Source organism: Leishmania martiniquensis, chromosome 18 (genome assembly GCF_017916325.1).
Source record: "Leishmania martiniquensis isolate LSCM1 chromosome 18, whole genome shotgun sequence".
In the NCBI taxonomy this organism is placed as follows: domain Eukaryota; phylum Euglenozoa; class Kinetoplastea; order Trypanosomatida; family Trypanosomatidae; genus Leishmania; species Leishmania martiniquensis.
The window spans coordinates 31,123-47,486 of NC_090153.1; the positions used below are offsets into that span (position 1 = coordinate 31,123).

The 16,364-nt window shown below is 58.4% G+C and overlaps 5 protein-coding genes across 5 annotated transcripts; all 5 read right to left on the bottom strand.

The window, feature by feature from the left end:
* Positions 1-10: 10 nt before the first annotated feature.
* On the bottom strand, positions 11-2,449 carry LSCM1_06653 (uncharacterized protein; the record flags this gene model as incomplete). Its single annotated transcript, XM_067324065.1, has 1 exon — positions 11-2,449. The coding sequence occupies one exon, from the start codon at positions 2,447-2,449 to the stop codon at positions 11-13; it is 2,439 nt and encodes an 812-aa protein (XP_067179412.1).
* An 819-nt stretch (positions 2,450-3,268) lies between these two features.
* On the bottom strand, positions 3,269-4,621 carry LSCM1_06654 (uncharacterized protein; the record flags this gene model as incomplete). The annotated part of the gene is made up of 1 exon (XM_067324066.1): positions 3,269-4,621. The coding sequence occupies one exon, from the start codon at positions 4,619-4,621 to the stop codon at positions 3,269-3,271; it is 1,353 nt and encodes a 450-aa protein (XP_067179413.1).
* A 572-nt stretch (positions 4,622-5,193) lies between these two features.
* LSCM1_06655 (uncharacterized protein) lies at positions 5,194-9,675 on the bottom strand (the record flags this gene model as incomplete). The annotated part of the gene is made up of 1 exon (XM_067324067.1): positions 5,194-9,675. The coding sequence occupies one exon, from the start codon at positions 9,673-9,675 to the stop codon at positions 5,194-5,196; it is 4,482 nt and encodes a 1,493-aa protein (XP_067179414.1).
* Positions 9,676-11,101: 1,426 nt separating this feature from the next.
* LSCM1_06656 (uncharacterized protein) lies at positions 11,102-11,485 on the bottom strand (the record flags this gene model as incomplete). Its single annotated transcript, XM_067324068.1, has 1 exon — positions 11,102-11,485. One exon carries the CDS (start codon positions 11,483-11,485, stop codon positions 11,102-11,104), a length of 384 nt encoding a protein of 127 aa, XP_067179415.1.
* Positions 11,486-12,495: 1,010 nt separating this feature from the next.
* LSCM1_06657 (uncharacterized protein) lies at positions 12,496-14,610 on the bottom strand (the record flags this gene model as incomplete). The annotated part of the gene is made up of 1 exon (XM_067324069.1): positions 12,496-14,610. The coding sequence occupies one exon, from the start codon at positions 14,608-14,610 to the stop codon at positions 12,496-12,498; it is 2,115 nt and encodes a 704-aa protein (XP_067179416.1).
* Positions 14,611-16,364: the final 1,754 nt, after the last annotated feature.

Sequence of the window (16,364 nt, forward strand, 5' to 3'; positions counted from 1 at the left end):
ATGGAAAAGCCTATTCGCTCTCGAAGGAGATGAACCAGTCGGAAGCCACGAGAACGTTCGGGTTGCGCACTGTCACGGTCTGTCCATGCTGCTCAAACTCGAGCATCGTGGCAACCTCCGTATGGTCAACGAGCGTATTCAAGACCACCTTGCCGACCTTGCCAACGTAGCCGTAGATGACAACGCGCTCGACAGCGTTAACGGCATGGTAGAGCAAGGCGTCCCCGGGGGAGTCCGGGTAGGCACTGTTCTGCAGCACATGATTCGAGTAGGAGAACGCGCGGTGGACGAAACCGCCCTTTTTGTAATCATAGGTGGTGCCGTCATCCATGTAAAGGTCTCCATAGCTGTTGCCGTTCTCGTTCAAGGCGACGAAGAGCGTGAATGGATCCATGCGGGCAGCGAAGGTGCTCCGACGAAGCCGTAACTTCATCGGGACAACGTGGCCACCGCGTAGGAACATTGGTATTGTGTCTTTCTCGACTGGCATGGTGTGTTGATCGACAGCGAGCGCGCCCGTGAAATAGTTGTACCAGAGCGTGCCCTTGGGCAGGGGCACCGTCACCTCCGTCACTTTCGGCTTAACCACAGGCTGCACGAGGATCGAGGGGCCAAAGAGGTACGTCCCCTGCTCCTCGCGCAATTCTGGCTGGGTAGGGAACTCGTAGAAGAGAGGGCGCATGATGGTATTGCCCTCGGTGTGTGCATGGTAGAAGGTGGTATAGAGGTACGGCACCATGGCGTACCGCAGCGCCAGTGCGTTGCGGATAAGCAGCTGGGCCTCATCCGAGAAGGTCCACGGCTCTCGGCGCTTCGTATCGTGGTGGGAGTGGACCCGATAAAAGGGCAGAAAGATGCCAGCTTGCATCCAGCGCACAAACAGCTCTTCCTCGGGGTCAAAGAAGAAGCCGCCAATGTCGCAGCCGCAAAAGGGGTAGTTTGAGATGGACAAGGAGAGCAGCTCGGGGATGCTGTTCTCCAGGTGCTCCCAGTGAGCGGAGTTGTCTCCCGTCCACATGGCCGCATAACGCTGCGACCCAGCAAAGAAGCTGCGCGTGAGGACGAAAGGGCGCTCGGTGGCTGCGTCAGGGCCGCCAGCCTCAAGCATTCCTTTGTAAACGGACTGAACCGAGAAAAAGCCGTACACGTTGTGCACAAAGCGATGCGTGACGGTTTGGCCATTGTCCAGCTTGTGCAACACCTCCTTCGGTAGCGTTCCCCTCTCGCCCCCAAACACTGATGGCTCATTCATGTCCACCCAGGTGTGGATATCGCGACTGCCGCCCGGGTAACGGTCGTCGTGGAGGAACTGCGAGTACCAGTCGCGCGTGCGCGTGTTGAGGAAGTCGGGCCACGAGCTGCTCCCCGGCCAGCAGTTGCCCTCGAAGTCGTTCCCGACGGAGCTCTTGACGTAGTGGTCACCCTCCGTGGCCTCCGTGTGAACGTAGTAGTTGGTGTCGCGCTTCACGTGTGGATCCTTGACAGTGACCAGTTTTCGGCCCTTAGAGGCTAGCGCGTCGGTCAGTACCTTGGGCTCAGGAAAGCTGTGCGGGTCCCAGGTGAAGTACTTCTTCGTGTCAGTGTGCTCGATGTCCAGCCACAGCACGTCGTACGGCATATTGTGAGTGTCAAAGCCCTCGTCCACAGAGAGGCAGTCTTTCGTGCTCATATAGTTCCAGCGAGACTGATGGAGCCCCAGGCTAAAGTACGGTGGCATCACCGTCGGCCCCGTGAGCGTCGCGTGCTGCTGCTGAACCTTTGCTGGGGTAGGGCCCGGTAGGAAAAAGATGTCAATCGCACCGACCTCGGGCTGCCACCAACACGACGGCGCCGCGCTGCCGTCGCCCACTTTCACGTGGGTCTCAGAGGGGTTAGGAAAGAGAACACCGCAGGTCGACATCGGTGCGTACGCCATGACAAAGGGGATGGCGCCGTAGAGCGCACTGGTGCTGTTCAACGGGTATTGAAAGGCATCTGTATTGTACATCTCGTAATCCATTCCACCACGCAGCGGCAGATCCGCTGCGTGCTCGGGCAGGCCGTACAAGGTCTGCGCAGCAGGGAACGTAAAGTTGACGTGTGGTGGTGCCGTGGCATCGGAGAGAGCGGTTGCCTCCACGAGCGGGTTCCCGTCGCATGAGAAGTTGAGCCCAACATGCGAAGGTTCGACGCTCAGTGCCAGGATGCATTTCCCGTGCGTGACACTCCACTGCGAGCCGCTGGCTCCTTTAGTGAACAGTAGCGCCGTGCCAGCGGGAAGGATGATACCCTCCGGCAGATATGTCCACTGGTTCGCTGGCTTTGCAGTCACGCGCACAACATCGTTGGGGTAGCCGACTGCCTCCAGCGCCAGACCCCCTTCTGTCTTAATTACCGCCATGGGCGAGGCGACCGTTGCCAGGAGCAGCAGCACCGAGAAAAGAATCAGACGGAGAGAAGAGTTCTCCATCACTGCCCGCAGCGCGCTATGGAGCATCAGCGGCGCACGTAGAGAGAAGAGGGCAAAGGGGAGTTACACAAAACAGCCGAAGGGAGAGTGAGAGATGCACGAAAAGTGTGCCAAGACAAAGTCAAACGTCGCGCCAACAAATGATGCAGGAGGGACTTCACAGATACAGAGACCTCTGGGGTGCACTACCAACGGTGTGGGGCCGGCGAGGGAGGGCAGGAATGCGCTCTGGAGGCGAGGGCGAATGTGAGAGAGGAGTAACACCAAATCACTTAATGTTCACTATGAGACAGTGTGCTGCAGAGATAGAAAGAGAGAAGGCAAACGAGCCCACTCTTCACAGATGACGTGCACGCAACCGTAACAGCTGATGCCGCTCGAGTGGGTAGTGTAGCGACGAGGAGGGGAAGAGGGAGAGGGTTCAAAAGAAAAAAAGAGAGATACAAGCACGGCATTGCGTGAGACAGCGACATTCATGCGAGTAGAACACGAGCGGCGCCACAACGGCCACAAAAAGAAGGAGGTGAACGAGGGAGGGTGCCGTCATCAGGACGCCAGTAAAACCGAGATAGGGAGAGGTCTAGGCGACAGCTAACGTCACAGCAGTGGTGCGGTGCCATCGCTCATTTTTCTTCTTGTTCTCTTTCTGTGCAGGAGTGCGCAAGCAGCAAAACTCGTGTTGGTCAAGGAGAGCCGCTAGGTACTCTCGGTTAGAAGGTTGCCGGCGACTGCCCGCAACGAGAAGTGGCGCACGCTGTACGAGCACTCATCGCAGGAAGTTAAATGTCTCTCGTGTATTCCTAGCATTGGACTCATGCGCTAATGCCGCTCATGTCCAAGCTGCTTCGCGTCTACGTAGGAAAGGGATGCATGGCGCGCGAACTCAGCGTGCACATTACTAAAAAGCTTAGAGCCCCTGTCACTGCTCCCAACCACAGCCGCCGTTTCGGGGTCGGGTAAGAGCGACGTGTTCAGCTCGGAAATGAAGAACTGCAGCAGACCGGTGCGCGGGGGCACCATGGACATCTCCATTCCTTGCCTACGCGCTGCTGTTACACAAGACATGGCGGAAAGAAGCACTGTTACCGTGAGGTGCGGACACGAGTTCCGGCACAAGTTCACCACGGGCGCCAGCGTCTGCTCTACCGCGTAGCGGCTGCCGTGGTGAAGTACAGAGTAGTGCTCGATGAAGACGATGCGGAAGCCGCGCTCGGCGAAGGTGTTCATATCAGCACGAAGCTCATCCGTGAGGAGGAGTTCGACCTTGTCCGGGGGCGCGCCGCTTCCCATGTCGCCAAGCTCGTCGCCTTTGCTCTGCGCTGCCGCCTCGGTCCACCTGCGTGATCGACGCAAAAGCACATCTTCGATGAAGTAAAATCGCAGCAGGCGCGAGCCGTCACTGTACTTACACGCCCCAGACCTCTCTTTCGAGGTGGTCGCACGAAATACGTAGGATAGAAAGCGCCGGTTCGATCTGGCCCATGTGACGCCTGCCGCCTCGAGCTCTTTCGCGTCCGACGGCAGCACGAAGTGCAGCGGCGGCTGCGTCAGGCGGTGGCACATGCTGGCCAGCGTGGACTGCAGAATATGTGTAGCGCACCGACTGCGTTGGTCGCCTTGGACGCCAACAGCGGCTGCGAGACGACTCTGCAGGTCCTCTGTGCTCCGATGAAAGAGAGAGAGCCTCCTCTGCTTTACCCGCAGCGACCCGGCCAGGGAGGACGCAGCAGCGCTACCCTCGTCGCCTAGTCGACCTCGCTTCAGCTTAGTGGCCGAAATCTGAGACGATGCGCTGGGTGCGGCCTCCATGTCGTGGTGAAGCACTTGTGTGTTGGCACGCAGCTTTTTCCCGCCTGATCGACTCCAGCGCACGAACACTTCGCAGCCGCTGGGTATCGCGGCAGGGTCGACCACGACGGTCGTTTCCTCAGACTGGAGAGCATTGGCAACTTGCAGCTTGACGCAGATGGCACGCTTATCGAGGAGGAGGGTGTCCGTGTCGGTCTCCAACAGGGCAAGGGACGTGCAAGGCTCAATCGCGACCGTTGCCTTCCGACTCGCACGTGACGGAAGGGCCGCCCTCAGTGGAAGCCAGAGAGCGTGCGGCTGCAGTTGGTGCGTCTGAGCAAAATCGGCAAGGTTGCACTCCTCGCGGCATAAAAGTAGGCTCATGATGCCTATGCGGGTGTGGCAGAAGCATCAGGGAGATCGCTGTGGACCACGAACGAAAACGGCACAGGGGGTATATGGGGTCGGAGAGGCGCAGGAAAGCAGCGTAGGGCAGCGGTTGAAACACTGTGGAACATCACGGGGCGCAATGGAAGACTCGGAGAAAGAGTTTTCGAGGGGGCGGCTGACAGTCATATGCGCACAGCAGTATGCAGTGGAAGGGCCCAGCGGCAGTTTCCTGTGCTTTTGAGGTCCTGGCCGCACAAGAACCAGCTGCGCGAGCCCGGGAGTCTACCTGCAAGCTTCTCAGCCGCATACGATCTTGCAGGACCGTCAACCATCTCTTCTGCTGAAGCCCGTCATAAGAGATCTGTATGCATATACATGCACATATATATATATATGCGTGTACGTAGACATATGTTTATGTGTATATATCGATCGTCCCTTCTCTGTGACCGTCATGAGCCGCTGCATCCACGCGTGCGTCGAAGGAAAGAGCACACCAAGGTGAGCCGCTGCACACCACTATGCGCCACGTGGGACGAAAAAGAAAACGCTGCGCATGCACCGGCTTACATAACATACCAGCCGTATGCATGCAGGCGAGATTCGACCGTATCTTGAGACCCCCATACGCCTACGGCATCCTCAGGGGCAGTGCGAGGTATCATGGCTACAGTGACAAACGGCGTTGCGTGAATGGTGCTGCTGGACACAGTGGCGTCTCCAAGGTAGGGTCTTCCTTCTACTGGCGTGCAACTCGCGGCAGCAGGCGCGGTGGTGCCTTCGTGATCACCGCCGTGAGCAAAGATGTTAACGGAAAACTCTACGTCGAATCCGCATTCGCCGTTATTCGTCTCGTACCGAATAGGCGGGACGTACCCCGCTGCGCCGCCCTCACTATCGTGCACCGTCAGGAGCACCACGGCGAACGTGCTTGGCGGAAGCTCGCGCGGCGGAAACCGTAGCCACTGGGACAGCTTGCACTGGTATGAAGGCATGTCCAGTGCGACAGCGCCTCTGCCAGCGTTGTAAAAGGGCTCTGAAAAGTAAAGCGGTGAGGTGCCGTAGTTGACGAGGATGAATGGCGCTGTGTTGGACGGGTACCTGTATGGATCCTCCAGCTGCGCCGCGAGGGCCTTGATACGCTGCTGCAAGTCGTCGGTGCTGCACGTTTCAGCCGCCACAGGCCACTGCATCCTACCGTCACTGCCCTGGTGGTGTGGACCGAAAGTCGCGATGGAAGACACGGCGGTCGTGAACTGCGCCTCATCAAACATCTCTTGCTGCAAGTGCGCGCTTCCTTTCATCAAGAGCGCAGCCAACGTCATCGTAAGGCTGGCCTTGTCCAGCCGCTCAAGCACGAGACGAAGTGTAGCCGTTTGATGGGCGTCATCAAACACATTCGGCATGGGTGCTGAGATCGATTGCACGTGCACTTCACCGTCGCATTGTTCCCACTCGACGCCGTGAGTGCAACATACGCGCTGAACGTCGTCCAGGTTCTGACACGTGTTCGCTACAACAGCGCAGTATCGCTGGTACGCCTGCTCCTCCGTCTCCGTCGGCACTGAGCGCCGTTCCACCAGTTTCGGCTGCGCGCACGCCTGCACATTCCCGTCTGCGCTTCTACAGACGTACAGGAGAACCAGCAGGTCTCGCGGCGATGGTGCGGGTAGTCGCATCCGGTACGCCACGACAGCGCCCATCGGCCTTTCCGTGTCTCCTAATAGACCCGCCACAGAGGCCATTCCGGTGGCTGTCAGCGGCGGCGGCATGAAGTCGAAGAAGCACTCATAGAGCTGCACTGTGAGCAGCTCCACCTGCGACTCATACTGGGGGATGTCAGACATGACGCAGTTCTTCACCCCTACAGCCACATAGGCTGTAGTCGTCATATAGGAGTGAAGTGACTTGCCGACCGCCATCACCGTTTCGCGACACTTTCTCAGAGGTACCGTTACGCCCGGCGACCCCAAGTGCTGTCGCGGACTCCACGTTGTCGCTGTTGGCTCTGGCGGAATAGCCTCCAGCACCAGCAGCAGCTTCGCCGCATAGTCACCGTGCGCCGACACCAGCGGCGTCACGTCCACATTCTCGACGCCTGGTACATTAACGGGACTAATGCCGGCCATCGGCTTCAAGTCTGTCTTGTTCAATCGGTACATCATCCACAGAGTCCAGTCCTCGCGCGTGTAGACGTTGACGAGGCGCCCCGCGACGACTCGGCGCAGACGATGCCACAGCTCCGGATCAGTGCTGCACGTACAGCCCAGTAAGTAGACGTTCTCCACCACGCCACAGGCATCTACCCTCTCCAGCTCTTGGAGGCACTCCACGATCACCCGGGAGCCAAAGCTGAAGCCGACCAACGTCACCGGACGGTTGCCGCGCTGCTTGTCGAGTAATGCAACTGCCAAGTCCCTACCTGTATAGGTAGAGCGGTTGGACAGCGTCGCGAAAGTGTTGTCGATCACGCCAGTTGCCCACACAGTGAAGAGTGGCAGCTGAAAGGCGCCCTTTAGAGAGGCAAAGGCTTGGAGGCTGGTGAGGATGGCGCCTTGCACGAGTTTTGTCGCCGTCGCTGTTGCCGTGCGCATTGCCCTCGCCACCAGCTTGTCTGCAACATCGAGGTTTACTTGGATCGTCTCACCAAACCTCATGAGGTATTCGTCCTCCCATTGCAGCACGTACAGCTCCGCTGACCTGAGCAGGTCACCGCGGCGCAACACGGACTGCCAGAGGCCCACCTGCTGGTCTCGCACGGGCCGGCGCGGGTCGAAGATGGCGGAGTAGCCACTCACCCCAATGGCGAGCGTCATCCTCTCTATGTGCGGCGCCCCTGCGCTTCCAGGCCGCTCTACAAAGTCCTGGAACACAAACTGCACCGTATAGAGCGCGACGTCGACAACACAGCTAAGAGAGAAGAACAGCCCCGGCGGAAGATCGACCGAAAACTGCGTTCTAGCCGGCGCAGCTGGAGTAAGCGACCGATGCGTGAGTTCGGCAAGGTTGTAAGCGGCGGCAAAGGCCACATTTGCGTTGTTGAGAGCGCTAATCTCAAACTGCACCCGCACGTAGAAGCGCGGCGTGACGGGCGTGCTGTAGTTGTTCACTACCTCGACAATATAGAACCCCTCCGCTCCCGCGAGGCTCCACTCAGCACTGGTGAAGTAGGTCAGCGACGCCTCAGCAGGGTGCACGCTCATCGGCGAGGGCGTTTCGGGCCACTGCACACCGTTTACAATGCCCATATCACGTGTAAAGACGTCGTGTGAGGAGAGATTCGCCAGCGAAACGCCCAGCTTCCGCCGCTGCTTCACATCGTGCCCATACTCCAGCTGCCTCTGCGGCAACTCCTCTATAGGAAACGTTATCTTGCGCGCCTGGGGCTTACCGCCTGCGTTCGCCGGATACAGCTTCAGGTACGTATGCGGCGCCACGTGCAGCTCAAGCGCCACCTCATGCTGCCGCCGTGTAAAGTCCGAGCTAGTGAGGTGCTCCTCCATCCAGTGTTCCGCAACCATCGGGTCAAACTCCATCTCATCTTTCTCGCACGCCGCAGAAAGTGCCCAGGAGCCGAAGAAGTCGCGCACTGCACGCGCCCAGATCCGCTTCGACGTCGCGTTGGCGGCTCTAGGCGTAGGCGTAGCGACGTAGCACACGATAAATCCGGCGCCGGTCGGGTGGGCGAACCGATTGACGCATGCGAAGATGCCTGCTTGTCCCGGCGCAATGACGGCCGGCGGCGCCACTGCCCACACTCCAAAGATCAGCTTGACGGCTTTCAGGCGCAGCTGGAGGCCCTCTAGATGGTTCTCCAACGCAAAAACGACGTGGCGGTGACGCTTCTGAAGAATGGACATATTGCCAGCGTACGACATGGCGACCATCCTCGTGTGCAACGGGACGACGATGCCGGGCCGTGTGCCGTCCTCGAGAACTCCGGAGAGGTTCCATGAGGTGCCGTCAGTACCGTTGCCACTCACCACGGACTGGTGCGAGCACGCGAGGCGATGCACCACCACCCTGTTTAGATCGGCCTCCACCTCTTCCGCTGTCGCCACAGTCGCAGCTGACGGTGCTGCAGCCGTTTCAAACGTCTCCACTTCATCCACGGAGCGCAGCATAAAGATATCGGAGTCCTGAGTGCGGCGGAAGGCTTTGTAGCCGCTGAGCGAGGCACCCGTCACACCGAAGATGGCCGTGATATTAGCAGCCGTCAACGCCGGAGTTAGAATGGAGGCGAGAGCGGCGGCGTGGGTAGCGGCGCCCACAATAGTAGCAAAGACGGTGGCCAAGGCCCCAGTGCCGAGTACCGCGCCGCCAACCGCCCCAATCGCGCCAAGAGTTGTCATCGTTGTCGTCACAAGCGCGGCGTATGCAGAGCCTACAAACGGAGCGGCCAGCCCACCCGTCACAAGAAGAGCCGCGCCGCCAAGCACAGAAAAGCCGCCGACGGTCGCGAAGCGCATCAGGCTGCGTTTCTGTTCCTCTTTGCTCCTCTGCACATCCCTCTGCTTTTCCACGTCGGCCAACTCGGCTGCGCTGTCGCGGCTCATAGTCATGCGCGCCTGCGCGAGCGAGTTCTCCTCACCCTCCACCAGTGAGAATGGAATTGACAAAATCCAAGAGAGCCGCCGCGCTGCGGATCGCAGTCGTGCGTCATAGGAGCCTAGTCGTAGTGCCAGGCTGAAGGGCAGATTCACGACGAGCCAGTCGAGGGAGGGATTGAGCACGGAGCACAGCGTTCGCACATCCTGCTGCGTCCACCGCCTGTCATGGAGATCAGAAAAGGCGTATGGCGGCGGTAGAAGAAAGCCGTCTAAAAGGTTGCGCAGGTTCGTATCGTCCACAACGGCGTAGAAGAGAGACCGAATCGCAACGCGATCCTCAAAAGAGATGTGACCAAGCACCTCCGCTCCAGGAGCACCGATGCTCCGGCGCAATCGCTGAATTTCCTCCGCGGAGCGCGGCGGACGCTGCGGGCTCCATAGGTACTGGTAGCTGTCGAAGAAGCTAGATGCGCTGAGCCGAGCAGCCTGCGATGCCATCTTGCCTTGAGGATTGTACCGCCCCTACATACACAAAGATCAGGCACAACTGGATTGACTATAGCGTGATCAAACTGCAAGAGCGGGGCCTAAAATCTCCAGAGGGAGAATGCACCGCCGCAATGACACTGCGCAGCTCAGTCGATATGTGTCGGCATATATATATATATATATGCACTTCTACTCGTGAACATCCACGTTTGTACAGGCCGATCAATTGATATTGACGTCGGCGGTGTGCGCACGGCGACGGAGGCGCTCGTGTGGGTCAAAGCAGCAATAGAGTTCTACAGGGGTAAAGAAGCGCGGTAGTGACTGGATGAATGTGGTGCGCAGGAATTCGTGGTGAAAGGCGCTTGCGCCTGAGTGATGGCCAGCAAGCGACGGAAACAAAAAAAAAGGAAGTAGCAGTAAAGCCGAGTGAAGGGCACAAATCCATGTGTCACCAAATGGACAGCAAGTAGTGTGTGTCGGGGATGGAGGGGAATGTGTGCATGTGGCTGTGGTGACAGCCTCTTAGCGACGACAAGGGGCAAATGGCAGGAGGGGCCTCTACGAAAAAAAAGTGCACAAGTGGAAGTAGGCGTCTAGTAAAGAAGACATGTGGACCGTGCGACTTACTCTTCCCCGCTCACTTGTTTGCTTCCCTCTCCTCCACTCCTCCACAGATCGCGCGTAGAGGTGTGCAGGAGAAATGCAGCGATTCCCGCGACAGAGCACGAAGAGAGGACGCACATAGCACCGAAAGGAGGACGGCACGATACCCACCGATACCTTCCAAATACAAACAAATCGTACGGACGCTCAAGCACGGCATCAAGCCCGGTTCCAAGCCCATGCCGGCTCGCAAGCCAAATGCGCCTGATCAGGTCGCAGAATCGCACCTCCGCCTATCGCACATGCACAGTAGAGCACGTCAGCGCACCGAACAGACCGAGTACGCCAGCCAAGACGAGGAGATGGAGAGCGTCCATCATAGGCAGGCAGTCGAAAAGACGTGCGAGCGGAACAGAGAGCAAAAGATGTCAATGCAGCAGAAATGACAAAGGCGCCAGAGACACCGACGAGGGAGAGGATAAGCGGAGGTATACTGCCAGCACACATCTGTCGTTTCGCTCAGGTCTATGGAGGCAATACTGGCCATGGTGGGGCACTCCATAAGACGGCCCCTCGCCCAGCCGCAGCGCCAGATGGTAAGGGTAAAGTGAGATCGAGGCGCCAGCAACTTCTCACGCATCTTCAAGTCTGTGCGGTGGTCGGCCCGTGTCCGGCTTTTTTTCTTTTCGTGATGCTCGAGAGATACCCGCTGATCGACTGTGATTGGCGCACATCTCTGCTGGACCTGTGGCTGTACTGCTTGGGGAGGCGGTGAACAACTCGTCACACTCGCGGGGAGCATGATAAGGCAGAGACGACCCGGTAACAGCTAAGGTCGCTTTTCGCTCCACTGCTCCATAAACGCGTCATAGTCTAAGCAGCCCTCGCTCACAAACCGCCACACCTCCTCTGTGATGTCCTCGTAACGCCCCTGCAGCAGCGTCCCAACTTCCTCGATGGATTTATAATTTGGGCATGCAGCAAGTACGTGTGCGTCAAGCGCTCGTTCCACCTTCTCTACGAAGGATCTGTACACCGTGTGCTGATCGTGATCACTCGAAATCGTGTGCAGCAATGGCACCGACTTCCACAGCTCCTCCACATCGAAAGAAATCATAAAATCTTCGATCACGCCGACAAGGCCATCAAAAGCCACGTCCTCGGGAGAGCCGCCATTGCCGTGAATGATGAACTCGCCGTCCTCCGTGTCCATCAAGACGGCCTTTGGAAACAGTGATAAGGGAGAGGGCGAGGGACAGAGAGGTGGGGGGGCGGGGGGCAAATGGTCGGCTGCTATAGGTGTGCGTGATGAAGCGAATCTTTTCGGCTTCGAGTCGACGTGAAAACGCTCCTTTTCTGGGAAGTGTGAGTCGACGCGAAAGGCGAGAAGGTAACAGAAACGGAAATACGAATAGCCAAGAGGTCGCGGAGAGAGTTTGGCGCACCCAGTGGAGAAAGAGAGGGGGAGAGAGAGAGGTCACAGAGGAGACGCGTGCCCCCATTCACGATGATCACGCCCTCTTCCGATGGTCATCACCTTCACACTGTCGATTATAGTGCCCCAAGCACAACTTTGTGCGCAGGATGTCCAGTGCAGTTAGCAGTTGAACGAGGAGCATTTGCGCCACCATGAATAACTCTTTACGTCATCATGCGGTGAACAGTGAGAGTGATGAATCGACGCAGAAAGGCGTAGAGAGAACGCGCCACTACAGCGCTGACTCTCGCGCCGCTGCGGCCTAAGACGCATGAATGCATGAGGAACAGCAACACTAAAAATGAGGTCAGCTCCGCCACAGCAGAAAGACTCCCAACACCTCCCCGCTCCGCGTAGCGCCGACGCACCTGAACGTCCAGAGCCACTGAGGAACCTTCTTGGGAGAAGCAGGAGAGAAGAGCGCCCCGTACCGAGACGAGTCTCAGCAAAAAAATAGGGGAAAGAAAGCTAAGATACGAATGAGAAGATGCCGTCACGCATTCAGTGCCTGCAGGCGCGTGCGCTGACCGGGAGAAATCATAGGCGTACATCACCGTAGGCAGCTGCTCCCACCATTCAGGAGCGCGGCTATTCTATGATTGGACACCTTGTAAGAGTCAGGCAGTGGAAGGCTTGGTCATGTGAGCTTTCCTCCTCTCCCCGCCCCACAAACCCCCCCCACACACACACCAGGCGCTGTATTCACGCCTGCTTTCCGCTCCGCGATGCACATTACACTGAAACATCTACTCAATCGTCACGCGCTTTCCTTCTCCGCGCATGCGCTCCTTGGCCTTCTTGTGCAGCACGCTTGACGGGGGCACCATCACCGCCGTCGCTGCGTCGGCCCGAATGGTTGGCGAAAGGTCCCCCGCCATTCGACGCCTCCGCGCCTGCTGCTCGCTCAGCTTCGTCTCTATCATCAGCAGATCAGCCTGTGTGATGCGGATAAGACGACTGGTGCGTGACACCACCGCGGTGTAGTCCGGCAAAAAGGGGCACTCAGATAGGAGGACATCCTCGCCGAGGTCCGCGAAGGATCGCAACTCCGTTCGTATCTCCTCACGTCCAACGATCACCTCGACGCCACCACTCAGAACCAGCGTAAAAGCGGTACTTGGCTCGCCGGCTCTGTAGAGTACACGCGCTGGATCGACCGTGTGGGGGTCTGGCAATGCAGTCTCACTTCCCGCGGCGGATGTGCCCCTGCTCGAATCCTCGCCTTCGCCCCTCTGATCATCAACGCGTACCACCAAGTCACCGACCTCCTGCAGGAGGAACTTCACATGAGCCGCGTTCCAAGTTGCAAAGCGCACGTACGCCCGCGTGAGGTAGTACGCAAGTGCCCACAGCTGATCATCCGAGAGATGCTGATCCTCCGCTTCTGATGGCACGCTGTACGAGTAAAAGTTCACCCGCGGCGGTCTCGTCGGCAGCAGCTCGCACGCGAACTCATCGAGGGACTCCGAGTCAGACAGCAGATTCCTCTCGCCTGAGTACTCGTCCTCATCGTAGATCTCCGACGCAATGAGCTCCTCGATGACGTCTTCGAGTGTCACGATGCCGACGAAAGCGCACGGCTCTGTCGCACTCGAGAAATGCGCCGTCGGTTTCATGATCCTCGGCGTGCGCTGCGCAGACACGGCATGCTCACTGCCGTGCCGCGTACGATCTGCGCCCTGGTGTAGCCCGTCTTGTTCAGCGGTGGTCGCAGTTCCGGCACGACTCAGCTGCGCACCCTTCACCTGCTGCCGCCAGCTCCCCGTCATGGTGCCACGCTCCGCCGCAGCCACCGGCTCAGCCGGCTCCACGAAAAGTAGCTGAGAGTGAAAATGCTCGAAGATGTGCAACATTTCCTGCAGAAGGGTGTCTGCCCTCACTACCAGCATGTCGCGCGGATGCTGAGCCACAAAATCTCGCACCGTCATGTCGTTCTCGCGCCCGAGGTAGCTAATGTTGATGAGGTCTTTCACGTAGAGGACCCCAATCACGGCTTCACGGGACCTTTGGTACACCGGCACGCGCGAAATACCGTACTCCCACAAGCGGCGCTCGAGCGCCGCGTCGAGGCGGGTACTTGCCTCCAGCATGACGGCTTTCGCCATCGGTGTCATCACAACCTCTGCGGTGATCTCGCTCATGTCCATCACGCTCAGCATCATGCGCACTTGATCCCCGTCGATGCCAGACTTGTCCGAGAACTTCTCGCAATGCATGCTGATAAGCTTCTTCAACTCCTTACGGTCGTACATCTGTCCCGCCTCGTGCCCCACCATCCAGTCCAGCATCAGTCCCAAGGGCTTCGAGATGGGCCACAGCACAAACAGCGAGATCTTTAGTGCTGGCAGACTCTTCGCGCCAGCCCAAAGTGCGTTGTTTTGGTTATTGCAAAAGCTCATGGGAATGATTTCACCGAAGATGAGCAACACCAGTGTACCCAAGATAAAGTTCACGAGCTCACTCCCATGTACTATGGCAGCGACAAGCTGCGAAGTCAGCACCAACGTCAGCATGTTGCCGACTAGCAAAGTCGCGAGGAGCTGGTGACCCAGCATGCGCACCGGCAAAATCTTGCGCGCGTAGGTGCGGTCAGGCTCCTGCCCCGCATCTGCTATTATCTCCAGATAGATGGTCTCCATCCCAAGCAGGCCAATCGTCAGGCCGCAGTACATGGCGGAGAGGAGTACACTGCAGAAGCAGAACAAAAAGAGGGCCCATTTTGGCCACACTTGGTATCCGGTGGCCTCCGTTTCATTAGCACCGTCCGCTCTCGCCACGCCCGCGAGCAGCTCGACGGCGTGTAGAAATAGCAATGGTGATGTGCTCTTCGCTGCAATAGCGAAGGGCACCGGCACCCGCATAAGCACTGTGGCGTGTCCGAGTCGGTGCGACAAAGAGAACGGAGGTCCGTGCACACCCATAAAAAGGAGGAAGAGGGAGAGCGCGCGCTGCGCACGCCTCCTCGGATCAGACGAGCGCCTGTTTGACCTCGTCCCGCACGCATGCATAAGGCCGGTGAGCAAGCAACCAAAGGTCGAATGGTGGGCAAAAAAAATGGCGTGAGGGTCAATCAGAAAGCAGCAAAGTTCGACATGAGCGTGTAGTGGCGGTGGCGGTAGTTGAAAAAAATGAAGGAGGAGGTGTGCGAAGGGAGATAGGGTAAGGGGGAAAATAGGGGAGGGACGCACCTCTGGAGAGCGTGCCGGCATGATAACGAGTCCGCCAGCGAGTGCTCACAACGCAGTGTCAGTACAGAGAGAGAGGAGAGGGCGAGGGGTGAAGCGGCCCCGTTCGAAGCCGCAATCGATGACAGAAAGCGTGGGAACCATCGAGGCGGGGGCCAATTGTAAAGCAGCAGAAGCAGAAAATGCAAAGAAATGCGCCAATTATCATCGCAACAGCTTGCGAAGGCGGCTCTTACCTATGGCCCATAAGATTAATGATGTGAAGAGAGGCCAGGTGAGAGAAAACGCCCGAGCACCGCCAGCCCCTCCCGGGGAAAAAAGCGTCACGAATTCGGCCCTGAGCTTTTGGAAGGCGCATAGGAGTAAGCGCACAACAGAGTCCTCACGTACACGACAGATTGCGCGCAACGAGTCTCTTCCTTTTCCTCCATATGTGGGCGTTTCCTCGATGTCACCCGGCCGCTCCAATGCGCGGCATCACCGGAGGCCCTGCGCGCACTCTGTCTGGGAGAAGCCACAGAGCGCGCCGCCGGCGGCCTCGGGCTACTGCTGCTGATGGTTGTGGTCGGTGTGCAGGCCTACGCTGGTGCGCCGCCGAAGAGATGTGCGGTCTCGATCACGTGTCCAAACAAGCTCGGCACGGATCGCATCTACACCTCAGCAGGGGTGCCCGCCCTTCTACTGCTGTTGCCTCTCTTTTCCCTTCAGCCTGTGCGGCATGCGGTGGAATCGCAAGAGGCGGCGCGACGCCAGACAGTGTCGGCTGGCCCAGTCTCCTTACAAATCGCTGCTGCCAGGCAAACTTATGCACGAGACACAGGTCCATACCAATGCCTGCCCAGCAGCTCGCCTGCCCGCCTTTTCAGCGTTGAGGCGTGGAAAGAGAAGCACGGCGGCGGCACCTCTGTCTTACGCCCCAGAATATGAGCGCGGATGTAAGCCCCTCATGCACATACACGCACATGGACGCTATTAGGAATGGAGTTGGAGCAGTGTGGCGGCCGGGACCTGCTGCGACAGTTCTCGTGGGCCAATGCACTCCTCGCGGGGCTTCAAGCGTGAAAGGGAGCAGGTGGCAGGCGGTGCTCTTTCCCCCATTCCACGCGACGGGGCACTGAGTCCCCGAGCTCTGGGGACGGAAGCCGAGCCGAAAACCTGGACTGACCGAGCTGAGTCCGTTGCACCCGATTTGCTAAGTAGCAAAAACTCTGCTTGCGCAACCAATGACGATGCCTCAACAACTCAGCGCGACAAGCGGTTCCATCGAGACGACACCGTGGCGCGCAACAGCTTCCTCTATGATCGAAGCACGGGCGTCACGATGCCGAGTTCGTGCGTACCCTCCAGATGCTCGTACACGCTGCAGTGCCATGCAGCCCGGCGCCGTCCGTAAATGCAGCCACCAAACTTTCTCGTTACTACACACCAAG